General features: G+C 38.8%; 1 protein-coding gene across 1 annotated transcript in view; it reads right to left on the reverse strand.

The window, feature by feature from the left end:
• Nucleotides 1-21,128, reverse strand: part of DPYD (dihydropyrimidine dehydrogenase) — a 369,160-nt gene that overhangs the window by 30,215 nt on the left and 317,817 nt on the right. Inside the window, exon 19 of the mRNA XM_074907341.1 lies at nt 20,887-21,066. Within this exon, the coding sequence (XP_074763442.1) occupies nt 20,887-21,066 (180 nt within the window). The remainder of the gene's footprint in view (nt 1-20,886; nt 21,067-21,128) is intronic.

The raw sequence follows: 21,128 nt of genomic DNA on the forward strand, positions 1-21,128 counted from the left end.
GACCTTGCACTTGGCCTTGTTGACCTTCATGAGGTTTGCCAAGGTCCACCTCTCCAGCCTGTCCGGGTTCCTCTGGATCCCTTCCCTCAGCACATTGGCTGCACCACACAGCTTGGTGTCGTCAGCAAACATGCTGAGGGTGCACTCAATCTAACTGTCCATGTTGCTAACAAAGATGTTAAACAGCGCTGGTCCCAAAATCAACCCCTGAGGAATGCCACTTGTCACTTCCCTCCCCATTGAGCTGGACTAGATTTTTATTCTCAGGTTATTTGTATGACTGAACAAGAAAGAGACAGGCTCCACTGTCTCCAAACACAGTTTGGTAGTGGGGCTGTCAGAGTGCCTGATCCTGATGACACGATCTGCAGCAATTGATGCAAAATGATTGTTGAGCCACAGAAGTCTGACTAATATAGTAAAGGTTAGGTTATGAGACTGCTTGTTAAAAATCAGGTCCTTTGCTCTGCTGTTCCTCAAAGTCTGTAACGAATGCAATGAATTTTTATGTCTCTCCTTTCTGTTCAGTCTGTGTTTCTCCAGGTGTAATGCAACTCTCTGCACTGCTTGATGCTCCCCAGTATGCAGTCATCTTTCTGAAAGTAGGATCCTGTCCCAGAATAGCTTTCACAGGCGCCCAATGGCATTTCTGCTCAGGGATCGGGGTGCTGTAACTTGAACACATTTTACACAATTCCACTTACCTGTGGGGTTGCAGTACTCCAGGACATCATGGGAGTTCTCCCTGATCATATGGCCAATGTGAAAGATCAATGGGCATGAGCTGACACTAAATTTTCGCCTTGTTCAAACACTCCTTTGAGATTCTTTTGTAGCCTCTGCCTCAAACTGGCAAAACCCCAGCTTAAGTAATACTTATGTTGAATCTCCTAATTTTCTCCATTTCTATGATTTTGTGTATGGCAGCCTGGTAAGAAGACAGGGATGTATATCTCAATCCATTTCCAGATGTCGAGCAATGCACACTACTGCAGGTTTAGCAGAATTCCCTTGTGGTTACTAAAGGGGTGCTAGTTCCGGCTTTATAAAACACTTCTTAAAATTAATGGTCATTTTGTATTCGTATAGTCTCCTGCCCTTGAAACATAAGGATTGAAGCTTTCAGTTGCACACATTACTCCAGTATGTCTCAGCTGGGCTGCTCCTACACTCTGCTGGTGGATGTAGAAGCCTTTTTGGAGGAGCTGTGTTCTATGTATGCCTCATGCAAACAGTAGTGCCTCCCTCGCCCTGCCTTGTGTGATATAATGGCTTTGGCATGTACATGCTGCAATGCTGCACTGTGGGATATTTTGTACAGCTCCTTTATATATGAGAAGACTCCAGTGAATTACAACACTTGTATTCATAGTGAGGTTTTGTTTAGTAATCACCTCAGGAGACTGTACAGATCTGAAAAGCATGGAAAAGTATTGTGAGATGGTTTATGAATCCCACTAATCTCCAAACTGACTTACCTATTTTCAGGTGTGGGTCTGTCCTGCATGGTTTTCACTTTTTCGGAGCTGGGTAATAGCCTCTGGGAGGTCAGCAATTATCCCAGTGCTCCAGGAGTCAAATGCAATTTCATCTCATTTTATTTCATTTTAGATTTATTGCCTTGGCCATTTCAAGCAGATAGATGAGAACGTAATCATGACCAGCTACAGCTTTTCTTGTTCTGTTTCTGCATCTATACACCTACAGCAGCAATCCCAGCCAGCCCTTTTAGTTCTTCTTGCTGATACTGTTCGCATTTTTTTTACTACAGGTTTGGTATCAAATTGAGTTTTCTTCCACCTGTATCCATGCTAATGGATGCTCAAAAGTTACTGAGGTAGTTACTTTAATTCTAGTATCTAATACATTTGCAAATATATGAGTATTATATCAGAAACTGAAACGACTTTTACTTTTTAAAGATGGAAAGCATGTTACCACCTGCAGGTCTGTATAATGCCCTGTAAAATTGCTAAAAGACTATGCATATGTGCAGCTTCCCATCTTCTCAACAGCTGGCTTGCTGCCCATCTGATCTGTGGCTCTGGAAAACCTCAGCAATGAGACTTATGCCCTCTTGACTTTCACATCCCTTATTGCTTTTTCTCTGAGTGCAGAGGACATTCTATTAAGCAAGTGCTCTCCTGGCTGCATTGCTGTATCCATTTCCAGCTCTCGTCTGCCTAGAAGACATCCCAGACCTTTAAAACACCATGTAGATAATTTGCTACAGGGGTCTTACAGCTTACTACCTATGCGAGCTAAGTTTTCTAACTTTTTGCATGTAAATTTTACGAATTGTTTGCCCCAGTTTAGTCACATGCTCCATTCATTCACTTGATTCACTTAAAAGTAGTGTGTTGTCTGTCCTTCCTGATATTTTAAGTTGTTCAACTTTTCTTGGTAATTTACATTGTCCTGCTGGTATATTGATTGCTCTATTGTATAATATTATGCTGTACATTTTTGTCAGCAGTTTTAGATTCTCACAAAATGCCAACAGTCTCTGTTATCTAGCATTTACTGATGTTTAACCATCCAGTTGTTATTCAAACTCGTCTCTGCTTTTGTGCTGCTGCTCTTGGTTTAAAGTTCGTGCTTGTGCAAAGGGCACCAAAACTTTATTGTTGCTCTTGTGTAGTGCATCAAAGCCAGATATGTGCAAAATTACATTTTCTGAGTCAGTTTGTTTTCCTGATGTGGTGCATTTTCTCGTTTTGCTATTGTAAGCAAGCTTTGGCAAAACAATTTTCTTGCCAATACAAAGAATCCCATATGCAAGTCAATTACCAGTAGATTTTTCTTTGCTTTGTGCTACTGCATTTATGTTTGCACAAAATTTTTCCTTGTCTATGCAAACATTTTCTTTTCTGAGTGGTTAAAGACTTCTGTCTCTGCTCCACCGATGGCTGGTCTCGGCTTGCTTGCTAATTGTGCACATTAGCTCTTCATTGCTGTAATGCTGCTGCAGGAGCTCTCCAGCTGCCTCTACATGAGTTGTTTTAGTTTAGACCAGGAGTATACCTTTGAAGTGAAATCTCCTGATCATCCCCTCATACTGCACTTTGGTTCTTATGGCAAAGCAGACTCGGAAAGCACAAACTGGATTTTATTTTGGATTAAATGAAACCTGAATGTGTGCCCCAGGAGTGCACTAAAATGAGCTCCAGACGCTAATGGGCATTTAGCCCATGAGACCAGACTAGCGCTAGAACACAGTAAAAAAACATGGAACACATATTGTATGGACACCAGTCTGCACCATCATCCATTTCATTCTGCAACTCCATTCCTATTTGACCTATTTGTCTGCCCTACTTCTTAATGTAAACATAGCTTCTGAGTGCTCTCATTTGAATAACTGCAACTTTGTCCCACCTACAAACTGAAGTAATCCCATTAGTATGCAGTGAACTCATGGGTTAGATGTTCTATAACATTCAGAAAGAGTAAGCTGTCATTTTTTTAGACTGTCCATACTTGGATAATACATACATACACATGTATATTAGTCACACCATACAAAAATATGTGTATTAGTCACACACATTACATTATATTTTAGATAGAAGATATTTCCGGAGATTTTCTAAATAATCTTTTTTTTTTTTTTTTTTTTTTTTTGATTTTGGGGCCTCAGGCTGTGAGAGTTCTTTTTCCCAGTGCAATTTTCACTAACATCCAATATAGCTCATTTTTATGTCCATCTGTCCATCTTTCATGTCCACTCAGATACTGCTACAATAATGGCTTTTTTTGTTTTATTTTTTTTTTTATACTTTTGCAAGACAGTCTGTATCTACAGTAGTAAATCAGTGTCTGGAAATGTGGGAATGTTCCACAGCACAAGGATGTTGTCATCTATCCTAACAAAGCATTACAACATTTTCTTGACTGCTTCTGGCCTGTGCTGACTATCAGTGTCCCAGGCAATTCTTGGGAGAAGCTTTGGAAGTCAGCATGCTCCAGGAACTGTTCCCAGCAGGCAGCCTGCCTGCAGCCAACCTGCTTTGGAGACTAACAGCTTCTGATCATCGGCACAGGCTGCTCGGTGCCAGCTGGCCTAAGCACCTAGGAATATTCCCGGGCACATTTAATTTGAAAGTACAGACATATCTCTCCTTTCTGAAGTTAGATGCCTATAGGAATCTAGTCACTTCTGATGTCAGTGCCCAGGAAGAGTGAAGTTAAACAGTGCAACATCCAACTAGTTTCAATAAACGCTATTCTCTGTCATTGGGGACTTTCTGGATCTAGAGTTACAAAGCTTATGGTGTAACCATTAAAAGTATGTCCTAGTGAGGAGTCATTTATCACAGATATCACTGCACTTTTTAACATTTAAGGACGTCTCTTTGGCCTTTTTTTTTTTTTTTTTTCAAAAATAGAAGTACAATTATAGCTTTAAAAAGCCAAGAAGATAAACAATGTTCCATCATAAGCCAAAGTATGAGCTGTATCTTCAACCTAGTCTTAAAGCAATCTCCTGCACCAGGTGTGTCCTTAAAATAAATTATTTCTCCCTTCTACAGCTACTTTACACCACACAGAATTCCTTTCACACTCTGCAAAATGCTGCTGTAGTCTTAATTAGGAAGTGAAGTAACCTCAGGATGCTGTGAAGTTTTATTTTTGACAGTTTAACTTGTATCACTGGTATATACAGATCATAAAATCATAATACTTTGATTCAACTCTCCTTTCTAAGTGAAATAACAGCTTTAATTACTTCCATGGGAACTCAGCTTATTTAATATAATTTGCTATCAAATGTTTTTTCCTTAGGAAAACTTTTCTTCAAAGTCTTTAAGCATTTCCCCCCAGAAATGAGCAGGTTTGGGGGTTCACTGACTCCTTATTCTAACAACAGAACTGATCTGAGATGTGCCAAATACTTGGCAGGTCCTAATGACAATACTGGGAGTATGGATCATATCTGAAGACTAGCCCAAACATCTAGTTCCTGTCTTCAAGAATGAGAAATACCTTGAGAATTCTGGTTATAATGTCTTTTTTTTGGAAAATAATACAAATTGAGTATGCACAGAATCAGTCTGGGCAACAGAACTGGGAACTGATTTTAATTTCCTTTCAGTATTTAATTAGGTTTCTTGAGCCTGCCTCTCAGTGTCTCTGTTTCTGCTCCAGAAGACAAAAGAAATGAGATAAAATGGACACTTGTTTCATATTGTTGTCTTCCCTTTCAAAGTCTTTATGTCACCTTCATCATTAAAATATCCCAGCAGTGTCTGTTAACTAATGAACTCCACCTATCTTGCATGGCTCACCTGCTCTCTCATTTTCATTCTTTGTGTATGGGACAGGCTGCTTTGTTTCGCTGACTTTAGTAATTTCCTTTCTGAAAAAAACAATAGCAAAGAGCAACATAGATGCACTTCTGCACAGAGAAGGCAAAGTTGGAAAAGTGCTTTTTACTCTCAGGGTAAAAGGCAAAGGCACTAACTGAATCTTAGGTTCTGTGGGAGCTTGTTCCACAGTGGTGGACATGCTCCTAAGCCAACCCAGTCACCTTACATCTTGTTATAAAAAGAGCATTGCTGAAAACCCAGCAAACACAAGGAGTGAATGGAGTCATGGGCTATATCCTGCCCCTGGGGTTTAATCTAGCACATGAGATACAAAGGAGCTTTAGTACTGACAGTGCCGAAGAAAAGAGCTAAGAGCTCGTTTGCTATTCTGTGCTGGGATGTCCCATCTAGGGCTTCCACGCCACCAGCACACCTCATTGCCAGCACATGTAGGAAGCCAGGAGGTAAAAAAAATAAAATTGGAGGCCACACAGGAAGTCAGTGCTTCACCTGAGATAGAAGACAGATCTTTCCTTCAGTGTGTGCTGAACCTTGCAACTGAACTGCTGTGTCAGAAAATGCTGGGAATCCAGCCTAGAAAATGGAGGGAGGATGGCCTAGTGTGCTTGCACCAACTTTGGTTTCTGAGCAGACATGCTGCAGCATTTTCTGCAAGCTGAAGTTTTCCAGAAGATAATTACAACTGTTACTACTTCATCCTTTCCTTTCTTTTACCTCTTAGTAGAAGGTAAATCACGGTAATAATAAATCCTTCTATATAAATGTAAAGCAGAGCTAAAAATGAGATTGATGTCACAATTTCAATTTACCACTTTCATTGTTGTTAATTTATACGCAAGCAGTGTGCCATAAGTTTCCCCTGAAAAATAGTCTAATTCCTTTCAAGCATCTCCCATGAAAAAAAGATACAGACACTCTGAATTTCATGCTGTATTCTTTGTATGTCTTAAAAGACTTCTTATTTTTTGTAAGTTGGAGCAAAGAATGTACCCCCGTAGTGAGACAAAGCAAAGCACGTTTCAACCTTTATCTGAAGCTTCTGATTGCTGTGATAAGGAATGAAGAATAATTTAAGATACTCTCAGCTATAATAGATCACAGTAAAATTTCCAGTAGCCTTTTTTAAAGTCTTACTGTTCTTATGTATATAAAAGCCATCAGGGACACAAACAAAGTTGAACTTCTTGGCTGAGCTCACTTCACAACTAGCAGTTTGGTTGTAGTGCAGATCACTAAGCTACATGTTATCTTTCAAAAATTCCTCCAGAACTTAAGCCCAGACAAACATCGCAACATAAAATTTTCATTGCCAGCCTGCCCCTTTTACAGCACGTTAGATGCAGTGGTCAGGACTGGGCCATGAGGGTTACCAGGCTTCCCCACAGCAGGGTTCATGGTTCCTGGCGGCTCGCACAGAGCTTCCCCGGGGCCTGGACTCACAGGGCAAGACGGGCAGAGGGTGGCGGGAGGGCCATGGAGGGTGAGCTAGCAACAGCCAGTGTGGAGGCATTGTAGGAGAGAAAGCGCTGAAATATTTTGAACTTCTTTGCAGCTGTTTCTGAGAGACTCTCCATGGGAAAAGTTCAGATGTCCAGTACTCCAGCTGATTTTGGAGGGGAAAAAACCCCACAAATTGGAATGAAAACTTTGAGTTGCAGAAACTTCTGTCTGGGAGAATGTAGGTAAGCTATGCTACTCAAACCAGCAGACTTTCCTACTGTCCATCTCCAAGGTGACCGTTTGGTATATTATTCACTTCTAAACAGGAAAAAGAGGGCAGCACTATTGACAGCAATCATGTTGTTTTCTCTGCTTGTTTCCAAAAAAAGGGGCCACATTTTGGGTTGAAACTGATTTCAGATTAAACAAAATATCTGTAATTTGGTCACCACCATTATTGTACTATAACTTTCATTGTAATGCTACTTAACTACTTAACATTTCAATCTGTATGAGTAAAACCTTTCATCTTTGAACTAGAAATATTTCTCTGAAACCAAGTAAAACATTTTCGAAAGATAAACATCAGAAATTAGTTTTGTACTGATTGAGCTAAAACTAAATAGTCTTCAGCAACATACTGAAATTATTTAAGTGTTTAAGCAAATGTTCACAAGTATCGTTAAAATCAAAATCCTTAATTTTAATTCTAAAAAGAATTCTATCTCTTCATGACTGTAAAAGCCAAGTAGAAACTAAATGCAATAAACCCATCCCAGCCTAATATTTTAATTCAGTTGTTCAATAATTTCTGTTTCTTTGCATTATTTTTACTTTATTATACTTTTATAATACCCTCAAATATATCTATAAAAATTTACAGCCCTTTTCCAACAGCATATGGTGTGTGTTGTGAAGACAAGCATGTTTATGAGCTGCAAGACAGGAAGAAAATTAAAGTACCCTTATGGGACTGAGGCAGGGAGACTTCACTGGTTATGACCTGAGATTTTCATGAATCCACCACTACCTAATTCTTGAGTGTCTAACTTATCATTGCAATTGCATTATAGAATTATCTTGTGTTGGGCTGAATGATTGAAACTGAAAGCAAGTTATGTTGTGACACAGTCCCTTTCACACTAGCAACTGATTATATATCGTGGCTAAATGACAAAGGAAGCCTTGAATGAAGTAAAAACTAATTTTAACTGAACTAACAATTATTCCACTAGTGATGTGTAGGCAAACATTCAATGTACCCAGGTACTATTCAAGAACCATTTGTCATATCCTGAAGCAATTCCACTCTATAAATGAACCTCAGTCAGTTGGGATAGGATCTAACAGCAGAGCCTTACTTGTCTTTGAGCTAGATGGGCTTAAATGTGACAAGTCACAGTTCCCAGTTCTGGGTTTCTAAAACGAGCTTTCAGGAACAACCCTTACGGCTGACACTATTTTTGGGGAGAGTGACCACATGAGGTGGTCACATCAGTTGTGGAATCCAAACTTTTGGAGTCCTCTAGTCTTCCCTGCATCCCTGACAGCAGCAAGTGGGAACCTATCTAAAGTTTCAGGACATCTCTGCAGAACAGGTGAGAAACAAGTTACAAAACACTTCCTGCACATGCACACACATACGCATGGCTGCACATATATTTTTTTTTCTTTCAAAAAGCTCAAAACATTAGATGACATTTTGGACAAATGCCTCAACCCCTTCAGTCTGACCGCACCCCTAGAAGCAGTAAGCCTGGGTCAGTATTTCACTTAAACTCTTTGCTCTCTGTGGAGAAGTAATGGTCTCCCTCGTTGAGAGAGGATAGACTTTTGGAAACAGCTTCCTGCATCCTTTTTTTGACTGTGTATTTCTGCCTGTCAAGCTTTCAGTGTCTGAACCACACTAAGCTTCTAGGCAGGAAAGTGTTCATTCACCCCAATGCAGGCTTCCAGTGCCATGCTCCAAGATCCAGAAATGCACAGATACCTCAGACACCTGTAAGGTCTTAAACCACATCTAGAGGCAAATAAATCCCACTCTGAGTGTGTAATGTTTATTTATTCCAATGTCCTGATAACTGACTTCAATGCTTACAGCTAGGGACTTCATTCCTTGTACTGGAGATTTCTAAGGTCAATTCAGCCAGTCAGATACCATAAATTGAGACCTCTTAGTGGACAAGCTGGGGATGGTATTTGTACAGTTAAGTGGGATACTTATAATAGACTGCGTTAAGACTTCACTGCAAAATAAATGCTCAATTCTCAGTGTGTGCTGAATTATGAATCAGTGCTCACACAGTCAAAACAGTGTCCATGACTTCACACAGGCATCACCTCCCAAACTGTCATTTAACAACTATACAACTAAAGACACAAACTGAATGGGAAGGAAATGCTTTTTAAAAATGCAGGCAGAGAGGCAGACTTTCAAGCTTTTCAGACTGCACATTCATCACCCAAATGTTGTTATAAATACCTTTGCAAACAATTCACACTATGTAGACAAAAATACCTCAGTGATAAACAACACAAAACCAAACTAAGTCCTATGAAAAAATGTAAACACTAAGTTTCTCCTCTGTCTTCTTTATCTTGGTAATTAAATCCAAAATCCAGTAGCAGGCATAGAAACCCATCCACAGACCAAGCAATGAAGGTCAAAAACCAAGCTATGACAAAATTGCTAACGAAATGGCTGCAGTCTATCAAATGAATGATCATGACTTGGTTGTGAAGACAGAGGGGAGTTCTGGAGCATGAGGCGTTTAATGGCCCTTCACTGTACCACCCACAATGGCAGCTCCGAGAGGCCATGCTCCCTCCTTCTGGGTGCTCTTATACAAATGGTGATTATGAAAGGCACACTCATGCTACAGTTGCCCAAGGATTTGTTGTTTTCCTGCTTTAACAGGTAAGTTTAGAGGTTTCAGAATATCATTTATGCTAATGTAAATGGCATGTGAGTTGTTTACAGCTTAGTGATACATTTTTAGTAAAGGATAAAATGTAGACATATTTGTGCTTATAGAGCTTTGTGGGTTTACAATGAGCCTTCTGGTTTAAAATCTACAAATGGAAATTTTTGAAATGGATGTTTCGAAGTGTCAGGAGTGCTCAGCATTTGAAAGAAGGCTTAGTAAAGAGCAGTGAAAAACTGCCGGAGAGTCTGGATAAGACTTTTGGTCTGGAAGATGCCTTTTGACATATATTTAATATTTAAAATGAGAGCACAACTATTCATAAAATAGTAAATAATGATTAGCATATAGGATATAATGCTCTATGCTGTAATGATGGGTAGTATGAATAAATAAAATTATAATCAATAGGTTCTAGAACTGAATTACTTTAAACTCAACTGCAAGGTCTTGTCTTAAATAATCTAAAAAACCTGTACTATTTCAGTGATACACTTCTGGGTTTCTCATGAATCCAGAAATACTGTATAAAACAACAAGGTATTTTATAGCTTTTATATATAAATAAAACAGAAATTTGGAAGAAATACACCATGGTAATAGCAAAAAAAAAGCATTAATTATTCCAAGCAGTCAAACAGGAAAGAGACAAAATGATTAATGAAAGAACAGATATATATGACATCTCCTGACCAACATATGGGTTATACAGTGACTTCCTTACACTGGATAGTTTCAAATGTAGCAGTCAAAACACAGCTGTGGCATAAAAATTAAAAGGGAGCTATTTCATTAAAACTTGTCTGCTGAGTTGAATGAAGGGCAAACAAGGTCTTACCTAGGTCAGGATTAGACCCACCTTCTTAATAACAGCTAGGGTAGGTGTTCTTAAACATCAACCATCAGAGTACCCAAGTGCAATCAGCCTGAATGAGATCCCAAGAAATCAATAAAATTCTTGCCAGACCCCTTCAAACTATTACAGAGCCCCAATGTGCTGTGGAGCAGCAGATTACAGGCTGGCTGTAATTGTTCCCTGGAACATCCCAAACACAGTTTCTGGGCCTTAATGAATTCTGTACAGCATGAATAGGTCAGCGAAGTGCAGAAATCTCTTCCCCAAACTCCTGCATGTAGAGATGGTGTGCCCTACTGCTCAGTTACTGGTGCAGTTGCCTTGTGCCAGCGTATGACTAATGGGCAATGAAACAGAAAGACATTTTTAATCCATTTGTTCATAAGAACTCAAAAAATACTGCTCTGACTGCTGAGGCATCCATGTGGTTGGATCAAAACCTCACAAGGTTACAGAAAAACCTTCAAAGGTCTTTTATGGCAATAACAATAAAATAGGTGGGAAAGGACATAACCATGTTCCTTAAGTATGATCTTAATCTTTAAGCAAAAAGACATTTCAATTTCATATTATTAGATACTGTTAGCTCCAGTGGCTTATATTGAGTCACTGTCTGAATACTTTGTTAGGATGCAGCAGCTTCCAAGGATAGTCCCTAGTGTGCAGCTGAAATGGTGGAAAGGGCCATAGGCTAGCTTGCGCAAATCAGACAGGAAAGTCTACAAGTCTACAAGTCCAGCACATACTCCTGTCAACCTGAAATTTCTCCTGGCAGTACTTCTGTTAGACCTCATGCATTCAAGTTTTGAAAGTCCTCCCTACCTTTAATCTCAGCAACCCAGCATGAAACCTCCATCATTTCTACAAAAAGGCTTTCCTTCCAATCAGGATAATTTTTCTCTTGCTTTTCCTGAACACTTCCCTTTTTTTTTTCCAATTCAACTCATCAGTCTTGGTTGAATTCTCACTCTACATCATAAAATTCCCCTCTCTCAATTGATTGCAAACTTCAAATATTTGTAGGCCACTGAGTTCTCCATCTCTTATGTTTACACGCCTCATTTAGGCAGGGCATATGGACATGTAAGTGTTTTAGCTTCTTTAGCCTCTCCCCATAAATCACTCCTTCTAGATTTCTTGTACATCTGTGCACATCACTACATGCTTAAGGGCCAAACCTGTTCCTAAGAGAATTAAGAGATGCTGTAGACAAAATTCCTCTCAAAATTAGCACAAGAAAAACACAATTATTGGAAAACAGGCTGAAAATGAATACTTAGTTTGTTGTCTATGACCAATACCACAGACTTCGTTTTGCAGTTTATTGCATGGAGCACTGTGGTCCACAGAGCACCTTCTATTCAAGTAAACAGCCTTCTTAGATGATAAATTTAAAGGGACAATGATTCTTTCAGAAGCTAAAAGTCCAGGTCTTTACATGCACATCAGTAAGTACATCTGTGACTAGTACCATAAACAAAATGGGAACACATAAATAAAAGTAGGTTTTACTAATAATAGCTACCTGTAGGTACAGAGAGACATTTCTGATTGCATAGATGTTTCTAAACCATCTGGATGTCTGTAGGATATAGGCTGCAAATCTGTAAGACTACATCTCATATAAAATCAAGCATTTTACTAGTGCTTGATGAATAAGAAGATGGTTAGAAGTACTGCTTAGAAATACACAACATTGTTAATAAATACTTCTCTCACTAGGGGTAGATTCTAGAGGAAGAATTTCATATCATCAGGTTCTCAGACTAGTAATTATATATCTTACATTTTGAAAGGCACAACCTTGCTTTCATGGGTGCAATTTGCATCAAAATCTGCACTTACAAAATCAGTGAGAAGAGTTTTGCACACCTAAATTAATCGCCAACACATTTTCTAGTGCTTGAACTGTAGACAATTAGTTATCAATCACTACTGACCAGGGCTTTAAACAGTGAAGCCACAAAGAATAAGGCTCTGCAACTAATACCAATCCCATGAATACTGTCCTAAACATCCCAAACTCTGTGAGTTTCACCTGACAAAGAAAAATCTCTTTGGCAGTAAAAGCTGGTACAGAACTGAAGGTTGGAGAAAGAGGGGGGGAGAAGGAGAGGGAGAGAGAGAGACTGATTTGCTCTCAATGAATATGAAAAAGCTGATCTCTGCCATTGAGGAAAATTCTTGCACCAGCAAGTGCTGACTGATTGCGATGAGGAATGCTTTATCACCAAGATCCAGACACCCTTTCATATGGTGATTATTATTCCTGTCATGACCCTCTGGTCATCAAGCCACAGTGTCTTTTGTCATGAAACAACTATCCAATAAGGAATAATCTAGGAATAAGCCTGTAGCATAATATCTTCTACTTGCTTATACACACAGCAGGAGGAGGAAAATCTTCTTCCTATGAGTTATTACCTGCTCTAATCCACTTTGGAAAATAGCAGTATTTCCTTAATTTTGTGAAGCATGCAATCATATTTTTCACAAACCACAGCTACCTGAATAGCTCAGACCAGATCTGAAAGCTAATCTAAAAGCTCTCTCAGGTAGCAACAAATAGTCCAGCGTCATCACCAAATCCATGGCAGCCCAGAAATTGTCAAATATTCCCATTAAAACTTGATAAGGATGTGCAAAGCCTGAATTGCATGCCAGCTTGCCTTTATGTTTAATTTCATATTGTCTTCTATAAGGCTGAGGTCTGGCCTAATTCCTGATGCTATTCTTGGAGCAACTGTTCTGACAAACAGATGTAATACATGTACAAAGCCCCAACAAACAGCACATACCACCTTGGAACATTAGCTCTGTTTTAGTTCTTATACAATAAAACAACACTAAGTTCTTCATGACAGAGACATTTTATATTACCACCATTGTCCATATTAATATTATCCAACTACAAAATTCTGTAGAACTCATTTAACCTTCCATGCATTATTTCTGTGGCTTTTCTAGTTCAGCTGCTTGAGAAAGGGGCTACTATTCTGCAATCGCAGACAGCGCACACTGCACTGAAAGCATCGGGGGAGAAGGGCTGGGAACCCCTGCTCTGGGAGCAGATGTGAGAAGCCATGTCTGGCCACGGAGGCCAGTTCTTTTTATGTCTTTTCTGTCCTTATTGCTTATGTAGATCACCTAACACAAGGGCTGTTTTGAATGGCTTTATCCAACTAGCAAGCTAACCCTAAGGAACAAATACAACAATACATATACAACTGTACAGAATAAAAAATTAATGGTGTTAGAGAAGGATGATGCACAGAGACATTATGTGTGACACTGGGGAGGAAGTGGGGGTAAGTGCGCATGGTTAATATGAAAAGATGTCAAAAAAAATGAAGCATAATAATAGTGCAATTTATCCTTGCTAAACGTACTGCGCTGTGCTATAATTAAATATGAAAACCTAAATTTATCTCTATGTTCGGCTGTCATTAACTTAACAGGGAGTGCACATGTTCTAATCTAATGGCTGATTTTTTTCTCCATGTGCAGCATATTAAAATGTATATTAGCCTCAAGGTGCATAAACACAAAATAATAGACCAAAGGTTTTGGCCTGTGGAGAAAAAAATCCATGCTCAAAGGCCGTCAAGTAGCTGGTGATGCAGGGGAGACACTCACTTAGCCTCATTAAGCCAAAGCTCTCTTTTGCTTGTCTTTTGTTCTGCATGACAGCAGCCTCTTTGTTGTATAATAATTCATTCCAAGTTCGTTCCAAGCTACCGAAACTGGTGAACTGTGGCCATTTTAATGAGCAGTATTGGTGGTATGCATAATCTGGAAGCCACGTGGACCATGCAATCACAGAGCACTGCAGCCAGCAAAATGAGATACTGTCGAAATCACAAATTTGTCAAGTTGTTTTTGGACAGGGTATTATAATAAGCACTAAAATATGCATCTTATTACTCTGCATCTGCCAGTCAAAGATCACTGTAATGAATGCATGCTGCAGGGTATGACCAGGCCGTTTCCCCAAGTAAAACAAACTGCAGAGTACAAAAAAAGAATTATGTATTTTTGGCAGTGCCTGGATATATTTTTAAAATCCTTTTGCATCAGGAGTTGGATTTTCCTGGCTTGATGTCCGTTGCCAGCAGTGAATGCACTAAAACCGCCACAGCCAAGGAGTTAACATGAATACATTGTTTCTTAATAGCCACATTTACTGGCTGTGAATATGAAACTTTAAACTCAGTGCTCGAAGCAAATTTAGCATACAGCACATATAAAACCCACAAAGATTAAACTACTTTAAATCCACTTTAATAATCCTAGTCCCTTTTGTTTTACCCATTTCTACTGCAAATGGCTTCACCGTTAGGGAAGATACATTTTTATGTAACAACGTGCAGTCTCCATGAGAAACAGCACTGTAGATAATCACAACATAAACTTCCATAATAGACCAGTTAGGAAAAAAAAAATAAAGTTAGAGAGGTCCTTTTTTTCTACAAATTGGTCAGGCCAGGGATTGCTAATAATTGCTTTCAGTTTGCAGACGCTGGGAGGTTCATCAACAGCAGCAAACCTGGTAAGCGTGACTTGCTCAGCGGGATGCAGAGGTCTCCTCTGCTGGCACTCCCCGCAATGCTACTGGTGGTGCTCCACAGAGGGACCATCAGGCTCTCGTCTGGAGCCACACCTGTGGAGACCTTTCACCACATCAGGGGAGGAGGTGAAAGACTGAGAGAGGGAAAGGACTTCCTCATCCACCTGCAGATGCTGGTGCAATAGATTTTGGCAGAGCCTTATTTTCAGTCAACCCAACAAGCACATGCAGCAACAGTCCCCCGCGTGGGCTGATGTACAGTTCCCATAATATCTTAAACCAAGAGATTTCTTGATCAGTACTGGCTTATCCTCACGAGGCTTTGCCTGGCTGAGAGATGCAAGCCTTAGCTAATAGGAAAAAGGATCAAACAGCCTAAACTTTAATTTTTTCTCCCTTCTGACTCTTCAGAACTGGTGATGGCAATATGGAAAAAAGGGTTTCTTCACTGATGTTAATTTTTTATTGCAATCTCTATACCACCATATGATGAGATGGTCTGTATTTCTTGACATGTCCACAAATACCACTTGTTTTGTCTTCTTTATACAATGTTGGGGAAAAAGAGGGACAGTTCTTTAACATACTGGGCAAACTTGCCTCCATGAACAACAGGAGAAGTTCCAAAAATGACAGGTGAACACCTCTGCTCAGTGAAGTCAGTCAGAGGTCTTGAAGAATCTGAAGGCAGCCAAAACTTGGTGCATGCATTGCAATACTGTTCTTGTATGGCTGGTTTCACTTATTATTTATTTATTTAATAGAAGAGCTAATTTGATATTTTGTATGAAATCTTGCTAGCATAGCAAGGTCTTTTCTCTGCCATACAAAAGGCTATTTAGATTTGACTGCAGTCAAGTTAGAATTTAGCAGGTTTGTACTGTTCATAAGACTCAACTTTCAGTGCCCATAGATACTTGAAGGAAGTGTATATTTTAGTCTTAACGGGAAGTCCATGCATTCAGAGAACAAAATCAGCAGCTTGCTAAATTTAAGGTGACGAGAATTTTCACTGAAGTTCATACACTTTGCATGTTCAGGATCATTGTCCCTCATCTGTCTGCTGGAGAAAACCACCTTCTATAATTGTGTTTTTATCAGATGAGGCTTTAACGTTTTCAATACAGCACAGTCTTGAGGAGGATCCACTATGAAAACAAGTTTGTTTTGGGCTTTGGATATTTCTTCAATCAAGATACTTAAATTTCTCTTTAATTTTTTAAACTTTAGACATGATCAAACAAACATCAGTTTTTGCAAAACTTCTGGTGCTGAAAGCAAGGTATGAAGCATCCATATATATTCATCTCTTCCTATAAACCCACACCTACCAACTGAACACACTGACATTTTAAATGTTTAGCTACCTGGCATGTATAGAGGCCACTGCATTAAGTATGATTTTTATAGCTGACATTAGGTGGAAGTTAATACAGAAAAACACTATACCACTTCTGTGACCACCAGCTGACATCAGTGCATTTCTGGGACATAATCACTTCATCTTTTTGCAGCAAGATCAGTGAGCAACTAATAAATGAGCTCTGTAATAAACAGAGAAGGTGAGACAGTGACTACACACAGGAGATAAAATTGCACCTCTGGGGAATACTGTACCTTATCCAGATACCTGGTGAGAAGAGACTTATCTTTATCACTCCTGGTCATGTATCTTCCTAAGAAACTCAGGAACACTATTTTAAAAGACAGTTCTGTTAATTTTGGATAACAGGGATGATACCTGTGCTCTCCCTCCTTCTTATGCAGCCACCCTAACAACTTTGGGTTGTAAGAGCATGATCTAGATCTTAACTGTCTGCCTGATTGCATCATGCACTCAATCTCAGTCCTAAATTCATGCTGAGGTAAGTGCTTTTACAAGTTCTTCCTCGAGGGAGTCAGTGAGAAGCAGTGTGGTGTCATCATTACCTTGCCATTCTCTCATCTCCATGTTGAGATTTGCAAACTGAGATTATAGCTGAAACAAGTTGACAAGTTTTATTCCATGCATTTAATGGAAAGGTGATTTAGAGGTGATATTAATGATAGTCATCTGTGTCAAGGCTTCAAATGTCAGGTCCACCCACAGGAAAAAAAAACCCAAACTAAATAAGACACCAGAAAAGCAATGACAAAGGAAGCCCAGAAGACTGGTTTTGTCCACTTCTGTGAGTCTGATGCAGCATCTGTGCTAGGACTGTGTTTGGAGCAGTTATGGATAAGGCTACAGCCACAGGAAAGAATGAATAAAATTGGTGGAACTATGGAAAACAGTACCACCCGGTGACTGGAAGCCAAGACTGAGGTTAGCATTTCTAAGCTATTTCAGGCAGTGTAGTACCACAGGTCACATCTTGGACCATGGCAACTATTGACTCCAGCAGCAACTGCTATGTTAGCAAAAGGGAAAGACCTAGTCCTATTGAAAAGACTATCAGCAAATATCTACTAGCTGGCTCAAAGATGATAAATTTAGGGTCTACATATCAAAAAATACATTCTGCAACAGTGAAAAACATAAAAACAGCACTCAAGTTTCCAAAATATTTTTCAATGCTATGATGCTTCTCATATGTTGAAGGCTATAAATTATCAGATGAAAGTATTAGTTTTACTAACGCAGAAGCATGAACAGGTACTAATCAACATGATTCCACTTTTCAGCCAAAAGTTGATATGTTTGCTATTAAACTGCTGATTATATTACACTATTTAGCACAGCATTTTAGTATTGTTGAGGAAGAAAATGATTGTGATAAATGTAACAACTGACAGTGATAACTGTTCAGTTTGTCATTTATCTGGTGACTGCATAGCAAGACAGCTTCACTTTGATGTCTGGTGTACCATTTAGAAGAAAGTATCTTTTAGTTTACTCTGGTCATCAAATACTGTAACATTTCATCGCAGAACTCTACTGGAACACTCTGCACTCAGCATTTGTTTGATGCTGAAACCAGGACAGAAAATGAATTATCAAAAGAACAGTGCACTGCTATATAAAAATATGGACATTAACATTCAATATTGCACTGTGAATCAAAATAGATACTATTATGAACATAGTTAGCTGGGAATAGGACTGGTCCTAAGTCTGTAATACATTCAAAACTGAGAGGCTTATTGAATTTGTATACAGTCAGAAGGCAGGTGGTTCATGATGCTGTCAAAAATAATTCTTGTACCTCAGTTCATTCTCATTACATCGTCAATTGCCTGAACTTCTTATCCCCATGATTCTATATGAAAATTAACAGGAATTTTGTAACAAAATGGAGGCTGATTCCTTTATATTTTTAAACTTTCTGCACCGAAAAGACAACATATCAAAATTAGCATCTTCACTTTTTTTTTTTTTTTTTTTTTGTAATGCAAAAGTTCATCAGTATTCACTGTTTAGCTTCCATGGGGCGTTACTGAAGATACTGCATTTCATCTCAACAGTAATACCAAGACAAACTTGGACAGCTCCTTGTAAGTTTTAAAAATCTGAATGCAGGATTTTGGTTGTCATGTTTTACTCCACATATAACATATACATTCCTACACATTACTTTTATTGATGAGAACATATAAAACATCAACAGGCTATCTTGTCTTTTCCAAAGAGAGAGTAAGGACATGCTTTTTACTGAATTTATTTTAGAAAGAGAATCAGAAGTGTGAGTTATGACTTTCTGCCAATCAAGCTAGATATTTGTGTTTGAATCTAGATGAAACTACAGTACTTAACTAAATTTACTAGGCACAAGTACATGAAATCCAATATTGATAATAATTTATGAAAGTAAGACTACTGATTCCTATAATACTGCAAACTTAGTTTATGATAACATAATTAGTTATACTAATAACACTGCTTAGGCACAGTCTTGCTAATTATGATATTTTAAATATTAATGATATCAAACCTTTGTATTTGATTGCCCCTAGTAGGATCATTTATCATGGTATTTCCTTTTACTCATGTTGTATTATATTTTTCTTCTTTTTCCCTTGAATGTTCATTCCTGGACAAACAGCCATCCTGAATTTATGCCTAAATATTACTACCTTATCAACCTACTATACAATCAGTTATATTCTGTATGACTTGTTCTTTTTAAAAGTCTAGCAGAGATAGCCAGGCAAGATTACACAGGGCTTTGTTTTTCATTCTTTTTCATGTGACCTGTTTCAAGTTAAGATTCCTTTGAATTATTAAATGCTTCCTTAAAGCATCTTTTCATGCTACCTTTTTACAGTTAATTATTGATGTAGTGACAAGCAGAAAAGTCTAAGAATAATAATTTTTTTTCTCATTCAAAAGGACATGAGAAACATCTTTGACAATAGTCTGTTTTGTAAAATACAAAGGTGATACAAAGATAGTATGCTGAATGAGGCTTTAAAGAAGAATTGGAACAAATCTCTGTTATATGAGCTAGAAATGCTGTGTATGTTTCTACAGGTGTTAAAGGAAGGAATTTTAGATATAACCCTGTGAGCTTGGTTTAACTGCTTAACATAAGTAGATGAAAATGAAACTGCTTATATCTTGTTTTATTTTTAAGCAGCGTATTATCCAGAGCTTTAGGAATAGGATTGTCTTTTCTCCTGGAAGGTAATGTTATAATTTTCAGAGCTCCACAGAGAACAACAACAATATAGGAGTCTCTAATCTCCTGCTAAATCCAACTCCAGTCATCAGCAACGATAAGCAGAGATTTGGAGGTGTCTAACACTCCAAATCCTATTCTTTTGTAATTCTTTACTTTTTACAACATTTTCAACAGTGTTATATCAGATTTTTGGAAGGATAATCAATAGGCATGATGTATAACTGAAATCAGTCTTCAAAGTGATCCCCTCTAGTAACCAGAAACAAAAGCTCAGCCTCCCTGCTGTGCAGGTATTTTGCTTAGAGCAGTAAGCAGTAGGGCATCAGTGGGAAGCCAGTTACACCTCCCTGATTCTCAGCATGGATCAGCCAGTGTCCTGGTGGAGGAGTGGGCAGTACTGGGGCGGCTGCATCCCATGCATCTGGCAAAAATCTCCAAAGATGCTTTTGTAGCAGGGAACTACTAGAGCAGAGAGGAAAGACAGTCCAGAGGTTAGGATTTCAGAGAGACCATAATTCACATTCCTATTCCATCACAGACTTTCTAGGCTTAAATGATCTTCCAGAATATATTAAATTATTCAGTGTCACTGTTCCTCATCTGGAACTTCCCTGCCTTGTAGGGGGTTTAGGAGTCAGCACACATGAAAGACCATGGGATGCTCAGGTACAGTGATCAAAGAGCCACTCCTACCTGATCTAGTGTTCCAACTAACAGCTGCTTTGTGACAAGCTGTCTCAGCTGGTCAGGTCCAGTGCTAGGGGGCTTTCATGTCTCCTGAATGTTGCACTGTGGCTGGAACACCCAGGAACTTCTGGCACAATATTATATCAATCTGAATCAAGTTGAGTTTCATTAAAACAAGCAGTTCTAGAACTGTGTAATTTTACATCCTACACCTTTGTAAAAGACATGATGTTATGAATAAAGTGGAGAGATCATATTTATAGTAAAAATGTTATCCTGTATCAAGTCATTTCAAGTTCATCTTCTTGAGTTGCCTTCAGATATTTGTTAATGCTCAGAAGGAAAAAGACTTGGTGACAAATTGTGACAGCAGTAGTGGTTGACCAAGGCAAGTAGCAGAAACTGCATATAGTGATTATGGAATTGCATTCAAAGCCAAGACATAGCATCATTATACAGGAATGACAATGAAATAACAAACCTTTCCCATCAGATCAGCAATTCTAGGTACTGGCTTTCCTTTCTGATGGCTCATGGTTGCAGGACTCTGTCCATTCCAGTCTTCAAGTTCCTCAATGCTTTTCAGGTAAAGAAGAGCTCGCAGTCCAGTGCAGTAGTCATCAATAACAGTGAAATCTTGATTCTGGATTGCACTGCACACCTATGAAATGTAAGCCAGCTATCAGCTATATCCTGGCAGAGGAGCATATGGAATTAGCAAGT

Source organism: Athene noctua, chromosome 5 (assembly GCF_965140245.1).
Source record: "Athene noctua chromosome 5, bAthNoc1.hap1.1, whole genome shotgun sequence".
Taxonomy (NCBI): Eukaryota; Metazoa; Chordata; class Aves; order Strigiformes; family Strigidae; genus Athene; species Athene noctua.